The sequence below is a fragment of the Bos grunniens genome, chromosome 15 (assembly GCF_055505025.1).
Source record: "Bos grunniens cultivar Pamir isolate PY7600 chromosome 15, Bosgru_T2T1.0, whole genome shotgun sequence".
Classification (NCBI taxonomy): Eukaryota; Metazoa; Chordata; class Mammalia; order Artiodactyla; family Bovidae; genus Bos; species Bos grunniens.
Window position 1 is genome coordinate 7,266,315 of NC_141179.1, and position 23,362 is coordinate 7,289,676.

Here is a 23,362-nt window from a genome sequence, read left to right on the forward strand (position 1 = left end):
TATTTAAAATTAGTGATATATATATTGGCTTAAAAACTTTTATTTGCTGTTTTTATTTTCAATTATCACTATTCATATAATACGTATTTCCTTTTTTTGGAGCAGAAATTAGGAATTATTAGAATAAGCTCTTTCTATGGAAACTAAGTGGCTTCCTTGAATAGCTCAGTAGGTAAAGAATCCACCTGCAGTGCAGGACACCCCTGTTTGATTCCTGGGTCAGGAAGATTTCCTGGAGAAGGGATACACTACCCACTCTAGTATTCTTGGGCTTCCCTTGAGACTCAGCTGGTAAAGAATCTGCCTGCAATGCGGGAGACCTAGGTTCGATCCCTGGGTTGGGAAGATGCCCCGGAGAAGGGAAAGGCTACCCACTCTAGTATTCTAGCCTGGAGAATTCCATGGACTGTATAGTCCATGGGGTCCCAAAGAGTCAGACACGACTGAGTAACTTCCACTTTCATGGTAACTAAAGATTAGAAAAATGTTTTATGTCAATTTTGGTACATTTTCAGATTGCAATATCATCTTGGACATTTGGAAGAGGGAAGTAAGTTGGGTGTTAATCAAAAGTATTAACTAAAGGAAAGGTAAAAAATTACCCTAAGTCTGGTTTATCATTGTAAGGGTAGGTGACAATTACTAACCGAAAAGTCTCTGATTGTGGCTTTATGCCAAGGACAAGCAAGCATCTTAGATGACAATACTTAGAAAAGAAACAGCTGCCTCAATGCTGCGCAGAACTGGGCAATAAGAAATATCAGAGCACTGGCAACTAGCATTTCCATTCAACACTCTTGAGTGATACCAACTCTCCTTCCCTGGATATGGTCTACTTTGATTCTTTACTCTCGTTCTGTTCCACTTTAAGAAATGATTCTTAGATAAAGTTGCCTGGCTATGACTATACCTAGCCTTTGTTCAGTCTAATTGGAAGAGTAACTGAGGCAGGTTTCTGCAAAAACCCTGCTTCAATAGCTCTCATAGCCTTGCCTGATCTCCATTATAGACTTGAGACAACCTGGACTGAGACCATGGCACAAAGTGGCAATTGTGAGTTTTTTTATCTTTCATTGTGTTGGAGAAGACTCTTGAGAGTCCCTTGGACTGTACGGAGATCCAACCAGTCCATCCTAAAGGAGATCAGTCCTGGGTGTTCATTGGAAGGACTGATGTTGAGGCTGAAACTCCAATACTTTGGCCACCTGATGTGAAGAGCTGACTCATTTGAAAAGACCCTGATGCTGGGAAAGATTGAGGGCAGGAGGAGAAGGGGACGGCAGGGGATGAGATGGTTGGATGTCATCACCGGCTCAATGGACATGAGTTTGAGTAAACTCCGGGAGCTGGTGATGGACAGGGAAGCCTGGCAAGCTGCGGTTCAGGGGGTGGCAAAGAATCAGACACGACTGAGCGACTGAGCTGAACTGACCTCTTTTCGATTCTCTCCACACAGAAGTAGTGGTTGGGAAAAATCCAGTGTGATAAAATACATTTCCTAATAACAAGGTGACAAGAGCCAGTGCTATAGAAACTGAATTCTTGTTTACCCTCTTGAGTGAAAACAAAACCAAACTCAACCCCAAACCAAAAGTCAAAACAAAACAATAGGGATAAAAAAAATGAAACCTCAAAACTTTGTTTTGAGTCAGGAAACACTGACCTATTTTAAAGCTAATGAGACTTTTGTAGATGTGTAAGTGGAGTGAGTATGTGAAAGTGGAAGTGGAGCTTCTGGGAAGAATAGAAATGGACTCTAAAGGCAGCAAGATAGAATGCAAAGGAGCAATACACAGGAAAACAGAAAAAGACACAGGAAGACAGGGATGAATTTAGAGAGGACAGTAGTAATGGCATTTAAAATTCAGTTTGTTCATTTTTTGTTATAACAACTATACATTACTTATAAATTTAATATATATTGACAAAAATAAAGAGAAAATAAAGATAAATTGTTGACTTTAGAGATTTTGAGATGTTTGATATGAACAACATGGAAGGTAAAAAGGAAGGACTTACTAGGTATTATTCCATTTGTAATCAGGAAGTTATATTTATAATTAAGTACTATGTTTGTTATTAAACACTAAAAGTGTACTGGTAATGTGACAGCATTATTTACATAAATAAAAAAACTAATGATTTGTTTTGCTAAATCATGATTGATTGTTCTCCATATTAATAACTAGCCATATAAAAATTAATAGTTCCTACAATATTCAAACAATAGGACCTTCTACCTTTAACTTGAAATACAAATTTTTCATAAAACATTCTATTTTCAATTCTATAAAAGATCAGAGGTGTTATTTATTAATTTTTTTCTCTTTTTTATTATTATTTTTTTTAATTTTATTTTTATTTTTAAACTTTACAAATTGTATCACTCATCCATCTAGGTTTTAAAAAATATTTTAAATACAATCCTTGGATCAAATTACACCTCTAGAAAATGTTATATTTAGGTGACACTTACTTAGCTCTCACAGAATCGCCTCTACTAACTTTTAAATCCACATTATTATGCTTCTGACCTTTACTGAAGGCCTCTATTTCAAACAGCACAGGAAACTCCTTATTTATTTGTTGCTGACTGTTAATAGGGAGATATCTATTATGAACTTCAAGGTCCTGTATAGGAGATTCTCAATGATATAAACAAAGTCATTATCGATATCCCCTGAGAACAATGCAACACTCTATTTTCCTTCTTGGCATGTCTTCCAGGAAGTTCAGGTTCAAGGAGGGCATTTAAACACACTGGAACTATATTAGTCTTTGTAAGCACATTGCTTTATTTTCAATGGCTCTGGTTCACTTTTCTTTTTTTCCCTTTTTTAATGTATAGCTAAATATTAATATTGTTGTGAATAAATTCAGCTTTTCCCCAGAGCTGACTATACATAATAACAAATAAAATGATGTGATTTCTTAAGCTTGGTTTAAAATATTCATTAGTAACTGATCATTTAGGCAAACTAGAATATAGCATTTGGAGATCAGCCCTGGGATTTCTTTGGAAGGAATGATGCTAAAGCTGAAACTCCAGTACTTTGGCCACCTCATGCGAAGAGTTGACTCATTGGAAAAGACCCTGATGCTGGGAGGGATTGGGGGCAGGAAGAGAAGGGGACGACAGAGGATGAGATGGCTGGATGGCATCACTGACTCAATGGACATGAGTCTGAGTGAACTCCGGGAGTTGGTGATGGACAGGGAGGCCTGGCGTGTTGCGGTTCATGGGGTCGCAAAGAGTCGGACACGACTGAGCAACTGATCTGATCTGATCTGATAGTACAATAAGCTCCTAGCATAGAGAGTTCCAGTGCTTCACAATGGCTTCGGCTATATCATTTATGTTGTGGAACAGTTTGCAGGCAGAGCACAGACCTTTAAGAACATTCTGTTTTCCAAGAATTTTTCACTATTGAATAGAGATGTCTACTAACGTGGTACTTACATTCATCTGCTCACTGTACTTCTGTCCTACAGATCCAGGGTTTTGTCTTTTTTGCTCTAAAAGACTTTTGTGCTTATTTTCTACAATTCGTTTTCTTCTTGTAACACTAGAATCTTAAACAAATACCACGACAAAGTCAAAATTTACATGAGTAGACAGTATATATCCACTGTAAAATTCCAAGTTACCTTCAAACACCACAGAAAACCCTAAGTTTCATTCATTCAGTTGGCAAGCTTTTATTGAACTTCTCTTACATGTACTATACATGACACAGGTACCATAAAGATTTAAACATCTCTGCTTTTGAGGGGTCTATACTTTAGAGCAGTGACCTCTAAAGTGTTGTGGCAGAACACCAGGAGGATATGCAAAACAAATCACTGTTGCACAAGAAGAACATGTTAAAATTTCATTTTCTATTAACTAAAAACTAGAAATTTAAAATTTACTGTGGTAAAACATGATTGATACTGGCACCCTTGTGAGTTTGCAAGGCAGATGCATATAGTATGCATACAAAGTATGCACATTGCATACAGTAAACAGTTATTTTGGAGGAAGAGCAGAGGTTCTAAGTGTGTGAGGTTGGCAGTGTTATTTTCATTAGTGTTCTTTTGTGTCCTTCAATGCACTGAATTTTATGTGTGCCCTGGATTTATGGATATCTCATAGTATCTGAGCAACTTCACTTTCACTTTTCACTTTCATGCATTGGAGAAGGAAATGGCAACCCACTCCAGCGTTCTTGCCTGGAGAATCCCAGGGACGGGGGAGCCTGGTGGGCTGCCGTCTATGGGGTCGCACAGAGTTGGACATGACTGAAGTGACTTAGCATAGCATAGCATAGCATAATATCTGAATGAATCCTTACAAAGTGGAAAAGAGGCTACAATGACTTTTGTAGGGCTTTTATTGTATGTGTAATGTTTTATTATTATTATTTTACTTATTATTTTCTCTATGACTAATTAAAAACATAGTCTTGCAAAATCATAAAGACGATACTAATAGTGCAAGCACAGGTGAATGAGAAAGACAGAGCTGATACACATCTTATTCTCATTACAAACTCTTTGCCACATAATAAAATGACAGTATAGTTACATTATAACAAAGGATCATAAATCTAAAATTGTAAAAAATAACAATAAACCTCAATCTGTGTATTATGCCTTGAGATATCTAAGGATGGTATATAGAATGAAGTCATCATAATTGATAAGACATTTGAAACCATTCAGAAAATTATTTATATGAGAATTTTTGCATGTTAATACATAAAACTATTTTTATAATTATTTTAAAATGTATGATTTATAAGATACAAAATATAAAAATTATTTTAAAAGTCTGTATTTCATCCTTGTCTCAGTTAAAAATTTTTTCTATTTCTGGCTAAGGTGCTTAATGTATATATCAGTAGAGTAATATGTATGTATGGTATATACGTATGTGATATTTGCTCAACATTTTTGTTAATGGTGGTACAATAAAAACTCGAAGTATTCCAGAAGAATGGATATAAATTTAAATGGATTATTACAGTAAAGTGAAAAAACTGTAAGTGAAGTTGTAATAGAATTAAGTGAAAACACAGAGCCTTTATGAGAATCAAGAAAGCTTTCATAGAGGTTATGTTTAAGCTTGGTCTTAAAGGAGTAGTAGGCCTCCAAGTATAAGGATCTTTGAGTCAAAAGGAACATTATGTTCTAAAGTACAAAGTAACAATGATACATAGTTAATGAGATTCTTGGCCTGAAAGGTGGAAAATGCAATGAGTGTGTATAAGCACACAAATGTCTTGGGAGTGTATATGTGTGCTTCTGTCATACAGGCTTAGGTAGGAAAAAATATACAAATATTTTTAGCCGAAATTATGTACTGAAAGAACACAGATATTTATGCTACCATAGCTAACTATCTGTATATTTTCTCTATATAACATATATATAATTATATACATACACTATAAGTAAGTAAATATCTGTATCTATATAACAACAAAGACATAAAAGCTTTCAAATTTCAAGAAAGCTGGCTAGTAACTGAACATCTGACTTTTTAGAGTAAGAAATACTAACATAATTTTAGCTACTGTGTTGAACATTTATAGTTGCCAAGGCCTTGTTCTATACTATGGGCACTATTATCATCACTATTTTTATAGATAAAAAAACTGAGGCACAGGCAAGGGTTAGTAACTTGCTCAAGGTCACAGAGCCAGTAAAGGGTGAAGGTGAGATCCAGCTCAAACAGTCTCTAAAATCTAGAATTCTAGCTCTTACTCTCTATGCTAGTAATTTTCATTTTGATTTGACTGTGTCTCATAGAAAGATATCTTCCATTGTAACCTGTGATGCACATATAGTTTGGTGAACCATATTTACTCTTAAAATATACAGTGCCCTCTGGTAGTTTCTATTCTAGAACATTCTACAATTATATTTCATTAAAAATTTCTGGTTACTACTCATTAACTGATTTATAACCTGCTAATGAGTCATGATCAACAGTTTAAAAAACACTGTATTATGTTTATTCTAATATGGGGATGCTAAATATGTTAAATGCTGCTGCTGCTAAGTCACTTCAGTCGTGTCCGACTCTGTGCGACCCCATAGACGGCAGCCCACCAGGCTCCCCTGTCCCTGGGATTCTCCAGGCAAGAACACTGGAGTGGGTTGCCATTTCCTTCTCCCATGCATCAAAGTGAAGAGTGAAAGTGAAGTCGCTCAGTCGTGTCGGACTTTTAGCAACCCCATGGACTGCAGCCTACCAGGCTCCTCTGTCCATGGGATTTTCTAGGCAAGAGTACTGGAGTGGGGTGCCATTGCCTTCTCCATGTTAAATGCTAGATATGTTAAATGCTAGATATGTTAAATGTTAATAGCTTATAGTGAGATAGTTTGGGTACCAATAAAGTTTTAATACTGTTTATTATGCTTGGATTGTCTTCTAAATCTTGAAAAGTCTCCATTTTTCTATTTTTGAACAGTTCTAAAAATATCTTAAATGAAAATTAACTTGGTTACATGACTGCTGTATCAATAATTTTTCTCTTCATTCAGCCTGTTAATAAATCTTCTGGAGGCAAGATCTACTAATACTTTTGTACTTTCTTGATTTGTAGCATAATTATTTGCTTTTGATTGTTCTTTGTGTAGATGTTCAGTTTTGTGGATTATAGATTGATCCTAAGAACAGATGAAAATATTTGCTTAAAACTGTTCATGTTTTGTTCAATTCACATACATGAACTTAAATACTATTTACTAATTAATATAATAGCTGAGAATATAGGTATTTTTGCAAAACTAATATAGTTTGTACTGGCATCTCTAGCCAAACCTCTTGTCCCATATGAAAATTCTAAATATGATAGAATTACTACCAAAACACAAAATAAAGCTACTAATCTTTAGGAAAGTATTACATATTTTAAAATCTGTAGTATTGTTAATTATAAACAAGGGGAAATTCTGGAGACATTCATGAAATTATAACTTTGGAAGAGATCTTAGATGTTAATTAGTTCAACCTCTTGCTCATAAACCTAAATCACTCAGAGGTGGACAGTCAACCTGTGCTTGAATGCTTAAGTGATGGGGAGCCACTTCCCCATGGGGTACCTTCCTCAATTGTTGGTGGTATTAGCTCAAATTCCTCCTTAAGCTGAGCTGAAAACATTTTTGCACATTTTACCCCTTCACTTAGTTCTGTTTCCTCCTTTTTTTACATAATAAACCTTCAAACATTTGTACAGAGCCTGTACATGTCTCTCTGGCTTAAGCTCCTTTAATTGGCCTTCATACACAACCCCTCCTTCTACAGTTCTGGCTCACTCCAGTTTGTTTATATACGGCTCTTAAAATACATAGCCTAAAATAATGTAGACTATTGCAGTACTTCCAAAGATCTGGTTATTATCACCTAAAATTATATTAAGTTTCTAACAGATATAGTAAAGTTTTCTTTTTTGTTTGTTTAGTTTTGTCTTGATTTTTTCTTTTCTTAAAGAAAAATTGTCAAGATAGATATCTTGCTTCTGTTAAAAAAAAAAAAAAGCCAAACTAAAAAGATAGAAGCAAAATGCAAAAAAAAAAAAGACCACACAAATCACAAATTGGCAGAAAATATATGCAATATATATAACTGATGTAGAATCTTAGAATATATTGATATAAGGAACTTCTATCAATAAGGAAGAAAAACTCAGAACCCAAGAGCAGACATTTCACAAAAAAGGAAATGCAAATTGTGCATAAAGATATGAAAAATGCTCAATTCATTAGTAACTAGGGCAATGCAAACTGTTATAATTAGACACCATTTCTCACCCATACTTTTGAAAATATTAAAAAGTTTGACTACTGGAGGTTTAGTGAGCATGTAGTAAAGGCACTCTCATTGCTTTGGAAAATAATTTGGCATTACCTGTGGCAGTATACTTAACCTGGGTGAAATACACATACCCAGCAACATGTGTATCAGCAGATGTACAAAACTGTTCCTAGAAGCACTATTCACAAAGGTGACAAACTGAAAGACGCCAAATGGCCAGGAGTAGGAAAATGAAAAATTTCCATAGACTGTAACACAGCAATTTTAATGAAATGTAATACAAAACAAATACAAATGAAGTGCAGCTAAACTAATCAATAATAATGAATCCAAAACACAAAATTAATTGAAAAAAAGAAAATCATAGAAGTATATAGGTGAAATGGTTCTATTTATATGAGTTACAAAACTAAAGCAAAACTAAATAATATATTGTTTGAGATATATTTACATATGGTAAAATTATAAAGCAAAGCATGGAATCATTTACACAAGTCTATATAGTGTCATTTTGTAAGAGAGAAAGGGGATGTAATCAAGGAGAGGCATGTGAGATTTCAACAATGCCAGTGATTTTCTGTTTTTGAAATTGGGCATTGGGTTCTTTTATTATTAGTCTTTAACTTGTTCTTGTATATTATGTATATTATTTTGTATGTAAGATACACTTCACAATTGAGAGACTTAAAAAAGTATATTGAATGCAGACAGGGAGGAATAAATTGGAAGATTGGGATGATAAATACACACAACTATATACAAAATAGATAACTGAAAAGGACCTATTGTATAGCACAGGGAACTCTGCTCAATATTTTGTAATGGCCTATGTGGGAAAATAATTTTAAAAGGAGTGAATATATGTATAACAGATTCATTTTGCTATATACCCGAAACTAAAACATTGTAAATCAACCATGCTCCAATTAAAAATTTTTAAAAATTGTATTGAATGCATATACATGACTATAGTTATCTCTACATAGTTTTTTAGTTTTGGTTTATCACTTCAACTGGTAAAGATGATTTTAAATCTTCATGCCATTATTCATTTGATTAATGACTTCGTTACTCTGTACTTTTGACAAACTGTATTAGATGAATGTACTATTTTAAAAATGTGTATCACTGAAAAATTTGTGGTTATTCAGAGTTTTAAAAATTAATTTATACTCTTCAGCTTTAGTGAAATATTGACAATGTAACATATTTAAGTTTAAAGTATACAATGTGATTAGTAGGTAACATATATATTTCAAAATAATCATCACAATAAGATTATCTCCATCTTCTTACAGAGAGAGGTATTTTTGTTGTTTTTGTTTTTAATTATAAGCATAATAGCTAAGTAATTAACAGTAGAGATAACAGAGACAGAATGCCTGAATTTTAACCCTGGGTCTGCCATTAGTCCTAGTCATGTGGCTTACACAAGTTATTAGCCCTCTCACTGCTTCATTCTCCTCATTTATAAGATGGGAGTATTATTATTTACTCACTAAACTATTGAGAGAATTAAACTTGTTTCCACACGTAAAGTGCTTACAATATTGACTGGCACATAGTAAATGCTACCTAATTTATATCTAGAATAATTTGCTTCAGTATCTCTAATTACATTTCTGATCTCATGAAAACTAGATTTATTCTACCATAAGAATAAATTCAGCTGCAATACAAAATTCTGGCTCTGCTTTGAACTACCTGTGTCATCTTGGGGTATATAATCTCCTTATGTGTATCAGTTTCCTCATCCATAAAGTATGGGAGCTAAGCTCAATTGTATCTTTGATCTTTTCTAGTAATCAAATTTTTGATTCCTTGAAGGTATTTTTAATACTCCCTGGAGAAGAAAACAAAGCATTCTTTTTGCAATCAGATTTCAAAGTATTTAGTATGTCAACATCATTTGGATTTTTAAAAAACTGAAGTACAGCTGCCTATAGAAACATGTGCAAATTGTAAGTATTCAGGTAGACACACCCAGATGGCAGACACCCAAGTCAAGAAATAGAACATTACCAGCACTGAAAAAGCTTTCCTTCTTACCTGTTTCCATATAACCCCATCCATGGTTTTACCTATTCTTCAACCTGATAGAAATGGAATATAATATGCATTTTTATGACTGGCTTCTTTTGCACGATATCCTGATGTGAGATTTAGTCACGTTACTGTTTCTTAGTAGTGGCTGATTCATTTTTTATTATGGTATTACACTGAATGAATAACTTTTACTTGACATATTATAGCACTGAAGAACATTTGAGATTATTCTAGATTATGGCTATAAAACTGCTATGAAAGTTCTGGTACATATCTTCTGTTTTACATATGAATGAATTTCACACACACACACACACACACACACCTGCAGGTCTGGAATTGCTGAGTCATAGGATATGCATATATTCAAACTTAGTAGATGTGAGCTCCCAGGCATCACACATCCTTCTTAACAGCATTGTAGCTTAAAAATTTTAGCCCTTCAGATGTAATTTTATCTAATTATTTTAATATGAATTCTTCTGAAGACTGAGGTTGAAGTCTTTCATATGTTAATTTACTATTTGATAAGCCTACTTTATGAAAAGCTAATTCAAATATACTGCCTTTAAAATAAATTGGTGTGATGGTTTTTTTGATATGTCATCTGTCTACAGTCCCCAGTTGTTCAATTAGGCACTAATGTATTCCTGTGAAGGTATTTTGTAGATATTATTAAAGTCTATTATCAGTTTGCTTTAAGTAATGGAGATTATCTTAGATAACCCATGTGAACTTGAGTCAATTAAGTCAAAGGCCTCAAAGGTAAGTCTTTTTTGAGAGAATACAAAATTCTGCCTGTGAATGGCAAGTTTCATCTATTGCTATGAGTTTCTGCCCTTCTTCCTGGCCTGACCTAAAAATTCTGTACTTGCTTAGATTCCCTATTCCCCATATTTACGTAAGCCAATCTGTTGCAATAAACAATATATCTTACTGGTTCTGTTTTGTTGGTTCAAACATGACTCATATAACTACATTGTCTTTTTCTTATTGATCGTAGGAGTTCTTTATATATTTTGGACATGAACTCTTTGATGGTATTATGCATTATAAATATCTGCTTTCACTCTACAGTTTAATGGTGTTTTGGATGAAAAAATTTCAGTCTTATCCTTAATGGTTAGTGTTTTTTATGTCTGTATAAAAAATCTCTGCCCATCCCAAAGTCATAAGCACATTCCCTGTATTATCTTCTAGAAGCATTTCTTTTTCACTTTCCATATTCATTTTTTTTTAAATTTTATTTTATCCATATTCATATATACAGTTCACTTGGAATTGATTTTTGTGTATGGTGTGAGCTAAGAGTCATTTTACTAATTTCATAAAATCATTCAATTGACTCAGTACCATTTAATAAAAAGACAAGTACTTTCTCCCTGCTATGCAGTACCATCTTTGCCAAAAATCAAGCATTCAAATATGAGTCTGTTTTTAGATTGTATTTTATTCCACTGATGTAAAACACCTGGTGCAAAAAGCATATTGCAATCAGAAAGAAAAATGTAAATTAAATTACTAATTTTAGAAGTAAGGAAGTTATTGATGTTGACCCAGTCCAAAGTATGACAAAGGGAATGGGTACTTGAGGCAGAAAATCACTAGAAAATCACTAGTACAGAAAATCACTAGAGGTGAGAAAGGATTGAGAGAGATCAGGGTGTTGGATCGTTCGCTCACATGAATGCTGAGTCACCAGTATATTGGCAAAGACTTTTCCAATAAAGGAAGACTGTGAACTAGATATCAAAGTCATCTTCAGGGGAAAATGACTTGAAAGGTCAGAAGTTGGTACAGTTGAATGGCTTGGGTTTCATGGAATAGAGTTTTTACTGAAAGTTTTGCTGGAGAGTTTTGGATATGCTAACAGAGAGCAAGACACCATCCATAACTGTCAACTCTGGGTACACTGACTATGAGAATAAAAATGCCATAGCAAATAGTAGAGTAGAAAAAAATGAATAGATGCTCACTGAACTATAATTCATGGGCTTTCCAGGTGGCACTAATGGTAAACAACCAGCCTGCCAACACAGAAGACATAAGAGATGTGGGTTTGATCCCTGGGTTGGGAATATCCCCTGGAATAGGAAATGACAACCCACTCCAGTATTTTTGCCTGGAGAATACCTGTGGATAGAGATCCTGTGGATAGACGATGCTGGCAGGCTAGAGCCGACGGGGTTGCAGATTCAGATACGAAATGACTTAGCCCTGAGAACTATAATTCAGTATTAACAAGGGGTTCACTTGAAATGTTTAATATTTAAAACAGTTTTAAACAATGTTTGAATGACTGAACATACAAAGTTTTGTTAGTATTATATTTTCTAAGTATAACTACAATAATAAGAAGTATAATATCATATATGAAACGAGTCGCCAGTCCAGGTTCGATGCACGATACTGGATGCTTGGGGCTGGTGCACTGGGACGACCCAGAGGGATGGTACGGGGAGGGAGGAGGGAGGTGGGATCAGGATGGGGAACACGTGTATACCTGTGGCAGATTCATGTTGATACAATACAAATACAAAACCAATACAATATTGTAAAGTTAAAAAATAAAATAAAAAAAAAAGAAGTATAGAAATAAACAACAAAACAGCATGGTACTGGCACAGAAACAGACACATAGATCAACTGAACAGAAGAGAGAGCCCAGAAATAAACCCACCACTATGGTCAATTAACCTATGACAATTAACCTTTTCTGCTTTTCAATAGAGAAAAGACAGTCTCCTCAATAAGTGGTGCTGGGACAACTGGACTGCTAAGTGTAAAAGAATGAAATCAGAATATTCTCTAACACAGTGTACAAAAATAAACTCAAAATGGATTAAAGATCTAAATATGACTGGAAATCATAAACTCCTAGAAGAAAATATAAGTGTAACACTCTGACAGAAATCATAGCAATATATTTTTCAAGATTTGTCTCCTAAAGCAAAGGAAATAAGAGAAAAAATAAAGAAAATCCAGTTAAACTTAAAAGCTTTTGTACAGCAAAGGAAACCATCAACTAAACAAAAAGACAACCTCATGAATAGGAGAAAATACTTGTAAATTATATGACCAATTGTTGTTGTTGTTCAATTGCACAGTCATGTCTGACTCTTTGTGATAAGGGGTTAATATCTAAAATATGTAAACAGCTCGGATAACTCAATAGCAAAAAAGTAAAATAAAATAAATAATCCTATTAAAAAAAAAAACACAGGCAAAAGACCTAAATAGACATTTCTCAAAAGAAGACACACAGATGGCTAACAGGCACACAAAAAGATGCTCAATATCACTAAGTTTTAGAGAAATGCAAATCAAAACTACAGTGAGGTATCATACCAGTCAAAGTGTTATCATTAAAAAGTCTACAAATAATAAATTCTGGAGAGGGTGTGGAGAAAAGGAACCCTCCTGTACTGTAGGAATGTAAATTGGTGCAGTCACTATGGAAAAGGGCATGAAGCTTCCTCAACGAACTAAAAATAAGACTACTGTATGACCCAACAATTCCACTCCTTGACATATATATGATGAAAATGAAAACACTAATTTAAAAAGCTATGTGCACCTCAATGTTCATAGCAGCATTATGTGCAATAGCCAGGTTATGGAAGAAATGCAAGTGCCCATCAACAGATGAATGGATAAAGAAGATGTGGTACACACACACACACACAGAGGAATATTACTCAGCCATAAGAAGAATGAGATTCTTCCATTTGCAATAACATGGACAAACTTAGTATTATGCTTAGTGAATGAGGCAGACAGAGAATAAAAACAGTATTGTTATCACTGTCTTGCAGAATCTAAAAACTAAGACATATGAAAGTATATAACAAAACAGAAATGGACTCACAGTATAGAAAACAAGCCAAAAAAAAAGAAAACAAGCCAGTGGTTACCAGTGAGAAGTGTAAAGGGGGAACAGGCAAGATAGAGGTATGGAATTAAGAGATACAAACTACTATGTAAAATATAGATAAGCAACAAGGATATATTGTACAGTACAGGAAAATATACCCATTGGCTTTTAATAACTTTAAATGAAGTATAATCTATAAAAATATTAAAGCACTGTGATGTATACTGGAAACTAATATGATATTGTACATCAACTATACTTCCATAAAAACAAAACAATGAACAAAAAGTATGGATATACACAACACTTTCAACATTTCTCTTTAAAAACATGGCTAAAAATATTAAACTTTTCCAGTATTTCTTATACAAAGGCCCCGACTTTGATTATAAGTTAGAAAAATATTTGTTTCTCAGATTATATATACAATATATATTTTTTCTTTTATCAGAGAATGAGAATATAATTTTCATATGTTATATTTTTATATTTATGCTATTGGGAAATTATATTTCCTAATGCTTTTCCTGATCATCTCAGACATATGTTTTCTTAATGATTATATTTATTACATAGTTTTAGTAGAATAAGCATGGGACTTGGAATCATAGATATTTAGATGAAAATACTATTTTTGCTATTTATTGATAATAGCTCTTGACTTTTGGCAATTCTATTTCCTTCTTTGCAAAATGAGGTTTTAAAAAATACATATTTGTTAGGATTGCTGTGAGGCTTAAATGAGATAATATGTATAAAGCACTTATTACTATAATTGGCAAAGAGTAGAAATTCAAAACAGTTAACCATCATAATTTCCTTTAAAATATCAAATCTACATGATGCTTTCATTTTTTGGAAGTAGTGTGAAAACTAAAGTTACACTGTGAAGTGGCTGGATAAAAATAAAGCAAAACCTTTAGTAAGAGAAATACTATTTAAAAATCTAGTTTAAAACTAGAGTCTTTGCATTTAGCTTCCCATCTGCTAACATGGCCTGTGTCCATTCAGTTTAAGAAAAGTTTGGGTGCTTATTAAGTGCCAGGCATTGTTAAAATCTGGGGATAAGGTAAAGAAGTCAAAAAAATTCCCTTGTTCTTTTTTTTTTTTTAATTTAATTTTATTTTATTTTTAAACTTTACATAATTGTATTAGTTTTGCCAAATATCAAAATGATATTTGTTCTTAAATATTTGTTCTTAAAATCTCATGGGCCAATTGAAGAAAGGTGTAAATATTAAATCTAAACTAACTCTCACTTTATATCTTAATATTTATTCATACCTTTGGGAAAAGAAAGAGTTGCTTTTCTGATTTTTTTCTCAAATCTTATGTATTTCTGACTAGTCATCTGATTTCTACTAGTAGAAAAATGTATGGGCCTGTAGTCCATTCCTTTAGAGGAAAGTAGCTCATGAAGAGTCAACAAGGCCCACTAAGGGCAATGGCATAACACAGAGAATTAATTTTCAAAAATGTTTAAAGGAATTCTATATTTTTTTCCTTCATATGAAACCTTCCATACATAGCCAATTAAAACAGAGCTGCCCCTCTTTTGGAAAGATAATTAGAGGGTTAGGCACACCTATTGTTAGCAAATAACAATTAAATTTAACAAATATTTTAAATAAGAATAAAGAAAAGTATTATAATCACATTTATTCACCTGTTTAGAATAATTTAAACAAATATTTTCCACTGTGCTTACTTTGACAGAAATTTTGACTATAACACTGCAGTAATAACAGAATGATATGGGATAAGAATCAAACCACATTTCTTGTCTTCCCTCTTTTAAACTAACAAGTCATGGGAAAAACAGAAGTTAGCAAAAGTTTCTAATTTTAGTTAAGCAAAGGTTGGGTCATTTGCTTAAAAGTGTTAGCTACTAGACAGACAAAGGTACAATATTATGGGTGATGTTATTTCTATAAGGCTGTTATTGTTCAATTTTAATATATTGTAAGGTACATTATCAAACCACAATAAGAAAAACTTCACATTTTACCTATAAAAATATATAAATTTATTCTTACCAGCAGCCTTTTCATTTTGACCCAGAATATTATGCTGTCTTTTCCACAAGGGAACCAGTTCTTCTCTAGTAGTTTTAAGAGTCACAGAGGGATGACTTTCTTCATATGTTGGACATCTTTGGGGGCAATATAACGTCCCATCTTGCAGGGCAACAGTTCGCCTGCCATGTGAATGATTTATTTTCGTTAACGTTTGGCACTCCGAAGAACAATATGGTAGAGCTGGCATCACAGTGACTAAGTCAGAACAGACATGAGGGAGTGGAAGACTACTTTCTTGATTCCACTGATTCAACTTGTATTCTGTTGGAAGCATATGTTTTGAATTAAAGTAGTTACATGTACTCATGTTTTGAGAATTTTCAGGCATTACAGACTGACACTGAGATGCTTGTACATTTTTACAACTTCTAATATTTAATTGAGATGTAGGAGGAGGATGAGGTACAATTAATTTACCCTGAGCCTGTACAAATGTGTTGGCTTTGCTCGCAGACTGTGGTCGAGTAACAGTGCCTTTTCTGTTCATACATACAAAGCCTGACTGGACTTTAGCAGATCTTGTTCTTCTAATGACTTTCGCTTCACTCCTTTGTGGATTAGTTTTCTGAGTTTTGGAACCACCGCTCTTTACAGGGGATATACTTTCCTCCTCTGTGGAGTCTGGCCAGGCTTGTTTAGCAGTGTTATAACCTGAAGGTATAAAACAGTTCAAAGGCACATGGTCTGTTCCAGATCCTCCTAAAGCAGTGACATTTTCAGAGATAAAATTGTCCTTGGGCTCTTTTTTATTAGCAGAATCCACAGCAGAAGCAGGAATACTAGGCATGTTGCTGGCAGCACCACTTTTAGCTCGAATGTGGCATGGTTGAGACCACTGTTGAGATACTCTTTTTCTACTCTTCAGCAAATGACTATCTTCAGCATTTTTCCTTGTATTGCCAGTTTCATCAAACCATCTCAGTTTTTTAATAGTTTTTGGAGTTTCTGCACTTTTCCCTTTTTCTTTTGTTAATTCAATACTATCTCTGATATCTGCTGCTTTTTGATTTCCTAACTTAAAGCCTTGGTTTGTAACCAGTGCCTTAAAATAATCATGCTCGTATTTAGATTCTTTCTTTAAAATACTTTTAAGAAATCTCACACTATTCTTCTCACAAATATTGTATTTCATTTTCTTGTGCTGACTGACTAAGTCACAATTAGAAATTATATTAGATAATGATTTTGATGCTTCATGTATTTTCTGTTTATCTTCTGAATCAGAGTTGTGAAGTATACAGGCTACTTGAAAATTATCTGAAAACGAAGACAACTCTTCCTCATTACAATTAGAATATTTTGTCTTTTCATCTTTAATGTCTTTCATTTCCCCTAACTTATCAGAACACTGCACTGGGTCAATTTCTTTTATGTGTATACTGCTCTTTGGTAAAGGCCTAGCTGATTGTGTATTCGATGGCAAAACTAAAGGTGTTGCCAAAGGTACAAATGAAGTAGGAACTGAAGTAGTTCTATTTTCTTGAGTCATTTCAGAATATTTCTCTTGGTCTGAAATTATTGTGATTTCCTGGGTTAGAGAATCTGGAGTGGCCCAGGCTTTGCTGAATTTAAATTTTGGGCTCTCAGTAACTAATGGTCTCTCCCTTTTGAATGCTCCAGAAGAGGAGTCAGTTGTCCTTATAACACTAGTTTCAGATGTGTTTTTGCTTTTTTTATCTTGTACAAATATGGATGGACTATGTAGAACGGCTACTGAATTATTAGCAGTATTTACGGCTCTTTCCTCAGTTCTACTCAGAGCAGATGGATTTTGTTCTTTACTATTAAAACATTTACTTGAATCAGGGAGAATACTAGGTTTACTAAAAATATCTGAGAAAATATTTGGATCATCTATATTTATAAGCCAATTATTTATGTGTTGAGTTTTAGAGAATGACAGTTTATCTTCATCAAAGCAGCTTAGATTAGTTGATTGCAGATTTGCTAATTTGAGAGAAATAGAATTCTGCTGCTGGACTGATGTGGAAGGCTCCTTATTAAGTGTTAAATATATTTCTTCACGTTCCCCAGCCTCAAGACTGTCTATACTTGAGAGGGTTTCAGAATTTATTATCTGATTAACTTCATCACGAAATTTCTGAAAGAAAAAAAAGAACATTGTTTTATAGCTTAGAAATTTTAAGTGTCAACAAAAATGATTCAACATACCACCATTACTTGGCACATAAAAGAGAGTAATATGACTACAGACAGTATAGGTATATAAATAATCCATATCCCTGGAGCAGTCCTCACAGTGAAAAAGAGGGAGCCAACAAAGACAATAAAATGTATTTGCCTTAGTTTCTTCACCTTAAAGTAACTACTCAATTATCCTAGCCATTAGTTATAGCTTAGAAAATAATTTTTGCTATTGCTGTTCCATTCAGAGAATAGTTTCCTGAAGGTTTCATAACAGCATGTGAAATTCTGAAACATAGTTATTTACAAAGGGTATTTTTTTTTTCCTGAGACTCGGACTGGACTTGAATGAGGCTCTTAAAAGCCCTATGACTCTAATATGACTTTCCTATTGGTAAGGCTATACATTCTTATAAAAGTTAATCTCATGGTCTATAAAAATATAAGATGTCTATGAAAACATGCCTGGATCCTGCTGATTTAATACTTAGATGGAGTGCATGCACTGGTATTATTATTTTTAAATTCCCCAGGGAATTCTAATGTGGATTTAAGACTGAGAACTATTGATTTTAATGACTCATTTTTGGAGATTTAGCACAGTAATAATTTCCATGAATTCTTTACAGTAAGAGTCTCATCATTACTTCAATGTAATCTAATGGAAATTATCAGTTTTTAATAAAATTTCATGATCACTTCAAAGTATTCTTGTTGTTCAGTCGCTCAGTCGTGTCCAATTTTTTGCCACCCCATGAACCGCAGCATGCCAGGCCTCCCTGTCCATCACCAACTCCCGGAGTTTGCTCAAACTCATGTCCATTGAGTCAGTGATGCCATCCAACCATCTCGTTCTCTGTTGTCCCCTTCTCCTTCTGCCTTTAATCTTTCCCAGCATCAGGTTCTTTTCTAATGAGTCAGTTCTTCGCATCAGGTGCCCAAAGTATTGGAGCTTCAGCTTCAGCACCAGTCCTTCCAAAGAACGTACAGGGTTGATTTCCTTAAGGATTGACTGGTTTGATCTCCTTGCAGTCCAAGGGACTCTCAAGAATCTTCTCCAGCACCACAGTTCAAAAGCATCACTTCTTTGGGGCTCAGCCTTCTTTGTAATCCAAATCTCACATCATACATGACTACTGGAGAAACCATAGGTTTGATTATATGGACCTATGTCAGCAAAGTGATGCCTTTGCTTTTTAATACACTATGTAGCTTTGTCATAGCTATTCCAAGATTGTTGTTGTTCAGTCACTCAGTTGTTCCAACTCTGCAACTCCATGGACTGCAGCATGCCAGGCTGCTCTGTCCTTTGCCATCTCCTGGCACTTGCTCAAACTCATGTTCATTGAGTCAGTGATGCCATCCAACCATCTTGTCCTCTGTTGTCCCCTTCTCCTCCTACTTTTAATCTTTCCCAGCATCAGGGTCTTTTCTAATGAGTCGGCTCTTTGCCATCAGGAGGCCAAAGTATTGGAGCTTCAGTTTTAGTATCAGTCCTTCTAATGAACATTCACAATTGATTTCCTTTAGGATTTCCTGGTTTGATCTCCTTGCAGTCCAAGGAACTCTCAAGAGTCTTCTTTAGCACCACAGTTTAAAAGCATCAATTCTTCATCGTTCAGCCTCCTTTATGGTTCAACTCTCACAAGCATACATGACTAATGGCAAAACCATAGCTTTGACCAGATGAACCTTAGTTGCCAAAATAATGTCTCTGCTTTTTAATATGCTGCCTAGGTTTGTCATAGGTTTCCTTCCAAAGAGAAAGCATCTTTCAATTTCGTGGCTGCAGTCACCATCTGTAGTGATTTTGGAGCCCAAGAAAATAAAGTCTGTCACTGTTTCCATTGTTTCCCCATCTATTTGCCATGAAGTGATGGGACTGGATGCCATGATCTTCGTTTTTTCAATGTTGCATTTTAAGCCAGCTTTTTCACTCTCCTCTTTCACCTTCATTGAGAGGCTCTTTAGTTCCTCTTTGTTTTCTGCCATAAGGGTAGTGTCATCTGATATTTCTCTCAGCAATCTTGATTCCAGCTTCCTCCAGCCCGGCATTTCCAATGATGTACTCTGCACAGAAGTTAAATAAGTAGGGTGACAATATACAGCCTTGACATACTCCTTTCCCAATTTGGAACCAGTCCTTGTTCCATGTCTGTTTCTAACTGTTACTTCTTGACCTGCAAACAGGTTTCTCAGGAGGCAGGTAAGGTGCTCTGGTACTCCCATCTCTTCCAGAATTTTCCAGTTTGTTGTGATCTACACAGTCAAAGGCTTTAGTATAGTCAATGAAGCAGAAGTAGATGTTTTTCTGGAATTCTCTTGCTTTTTCTGTGATCGAACAGATGATGGCAATTTGATCCCTGGTTTACCTGTCTTTTCTAAATCCAGCTTGAACATCTAAAAGTTCTTGGTTCATGTATTGTTGAAGCCAGGCTTCCTTGGAAATTTGTGGTTGCAGTCACCATCTGCAGTGATGGTATAGTCAATGTTTATAACTATTTCTAATTTCACACATATAACACAGATATTTAAAAAGCATTAATCAGCATAACATATGTAGAAATAAATTTACACAAATTTTAGAAAATTTAAATATTCTGATATTAAACAAAAATTTAGTATTTTTTTAGCCCTGAAAATAAACTGAGAAACCAAAGAAGTCAGTTACAGATTAAAAATATTTTAGTTTGTATAGTTAGTACTTATTGATATACTACTGTAAATGTTTTGCAAATGGTTTATTAGAGTTTGATATTACTAGCCTTTATTACCTGTTACTTCCTTCAACCTAACTCAAACAAAGCAAAGCACAGCTCCTTCAATGTCTGCTTTTGGAACAGTTATTTTAATTGATAATGAGGCTCCTAAAAGCTCTATGACTCTAACAAGAATTTCATCGAGACTGCATCTAATGAGATATAGAAATCTGGATTAGAAGGTCCTTTTAGACATAAGTATGATGTCTGTGGCTTTAACATTTCTCTTTGCCTAGGTCTGTGGTTGCTTCATTTCCCAAAGCACCTAAAAAGAAGTTCAGCAAACTCTTTTTTTTTCTCAGAATTTTTCACTAAATCAAACTTTTTTTCTCAGAATTTTTCTTATCACTAAAAAAAAAAAAAGAAACATTGTGATCAGCTTCAAGCTTTGCTTGTAAGTTACTGATATAAATTGTACTAGACTTAACATTGGAGAAGGCAATGGCACCCCACTCCAGTACTCTTATCTGGAATATCCCATGGACAGAGGAGCCTGGTAGGCTGCAGTCCATGGGGTCGCTAAGAGTTGGACACGACTGAGCGACTTCACTTTCACTTTTCACTTTCATGCCTTGGAGAAGGAAATGGCAACCTACTCCAGTGTTCTTGCCTGGAGAATCCCAGGGATGGGGGAGCCTGGTGGGCTGCTGTCTATGGGGTCGCACAGAATCGGACACGACTGAAGAGACTTAGCAGCAGTAGCAGTAGCAGCAGACTTAACATGCTTTGTCTTTTAATTTTTAAATCAACTGTATTGAGATATACTTATCTACAGTAAAATGCACTCATTTTTTGGTTGTTATCGTATGTTTATGGAGTAAAATTTCATAACATAGAAGTTGGCTTAAAGCTTAACATTCAGAAAACTAAGATTGTGGCATCTGGTCCCATCACTTTATGGCAAATAGATGGGGAAACAGTGGAAACAGCAGCTGACTTTATTTTGGGGGGCTCCAAAATCACTGCAGATGGTGACTGCAGCTGTGAAATTAAAAGATGCTTACTCCTTGGAAGGAAAGTTATGACCAACCTAGACAGGATATTAAAAAGCAGAGACATTACTTTGCCAACAAAAGTCCATCTAGGCAAGGCTATGGTTTTTCCAGTAGTCATGTATGGATGTGAGAGTTGGACTATAAAGAAAGCTGAGCACTGAAGAATTGATGCTTTTGAACTGTGGTGTTGGAGAAGATTCTTGAGAGTCCCTTGGACTGCATGGAGATCCAACTGGTCCATCCTAAAGGAGATCAGTCCTGAGTGTTTACTGGAAGGACTGATGCTGAAGCTGAAACTCCAATACATTGGCCACCTGATGCGAAGAGCTGACTCATTTGAAAAGACCCTGATGCTTGGAAAGATTGAGGGTGGGAAGAGAAGGGGACGACAGAGGATGAGATGGCTGGATGGCATCACTGACTCAATGGACATGAGTTTGGGTAAACTTTGGGAGTTGGTGATGGACAGGGAGGCCTGGTGTGCTGCGGTCCATGGAGTCACAGAGAGTCAGACACGACTGAGCCACTGAACTGAACTGAATGGAGTGAAACTAGTAATAATCAAATAATTTATTATTTTTAAATATAAAACGTATTTATTCACATCTTTGAGAAGTTACCATTTCTTCAAAAAATTTATGTACAAAATGCCAAGAAAAATTACAATAGCACCTTATTTCAAACCAAAAATACACACATGATGTATACAAACTTTAAAAAACAAAATACAAGCAATGTGAATATACATTATTTCAAAAATATTTCCAATGGTATAGCTACAACTTAAATTATGTTAAGAGAAATAAATAACAGTGTTACCTAATATATTTACATATTTGTGTCATATTTTTTTGATGTGGACTATTTAAAAAAAATCTTTACTGAATTTTACAATATTGTTTTATATTTTGATTTTTTGGCCATGAGGCATGTGGTATCTTAGCTTCCTCATTAGGGACTGAACCTACACTCCTTCATAGGAAGGTGAAGTCTCTACCACTGGACCACCAGGGAGCCCCTAAATTATCATATTTTAAATGTATAGTTTGATAGGTTTTGACAAATTATTTACCCATAACTGTCATCCTGAAATCTTTAAGAACTTTCCATCTGTTGAATGGAGAAGGCAACAGCACCCTACTCCAGTACTCTTGCCTGGAAAATCCCATGGATGGAGGAGCCTGGTAGGCTGCAGTCCATGCGGTCGCTGAGAGTCGGACATGACTGAGCGATTTCACTTTGACTTTTCACTTTCATGAATTGGAGAAGGAAATGGCAACCCACTCCAGTGTTCTTGCCTGGAGAATCCCAGGGATGGGGGAGCCTGGTGGGCTGCCGTCTATGGGGTCGCACAGAGTTGGTCACGACTGAAGCGACCTAGCAGCAGCAGCATCTGTTGAAAGTTCCCTCATGCTTCTTTGTAGTAAATACCTACCCACCACTGACAACTACTAATCTGTTTTTTGTTACTATATAGATCTGAGTTTTCATTTGGTATCATTTTCATTCTGCCTGAAAGACTTTCCAGAGGATCTTTTATTGCAGATACTGTTGTGTTCAGCTGTTGCTCATTTGAATATGAATGCCTATTTGGCTTTCATATCAGAAGGACATTTTAGTTAAATATAGCTTATAGGTTGGTAGTTTTTTTTTTTACTTGT

At 34.8% G+C, this 23,362-nt stretch overlaps 1 protein-coding gene across 10 annotated transcripts in view; it reads right to left on the reverse strand.

Moving 5' to 3' along the window:
- The window catches only part of CEP126 (centrosomal protein 126), a 115,648-nt gene that overhangs the window by 14,744 nt on the left and 77,542 nt on the right, over positions 1 to 23,362 (reverse strand). For 7 of the 10 annotated variants that reach the window (XM_086338878.1, XM_086338877.1, XM_086338874.1 and 4 more), the window contains 2 exons: positions 15,761 to 17,903; positions 3,461 to 3,573 (listed from right to left, as the gene is read on the reverse strand). In XM_086338878.1, coding sequence (XP_086195004.1) covers positions 3,461 to 3,573; positions 15,761 to 17,291 — 1,644 coding nt within the window. In that variant the 5' untranslated portion in view covers positions 17,292 to 17,903. The remainder of the gene's footprint in view (positions 1 to 3,460; positions 3,574 to 15,760; positions 17,904 to 23,362) is intronic. The other 3 variants (XR_015141742.1, XR_015141741.1, XR_015141744.1) reach the window with 1 other exon arrangement.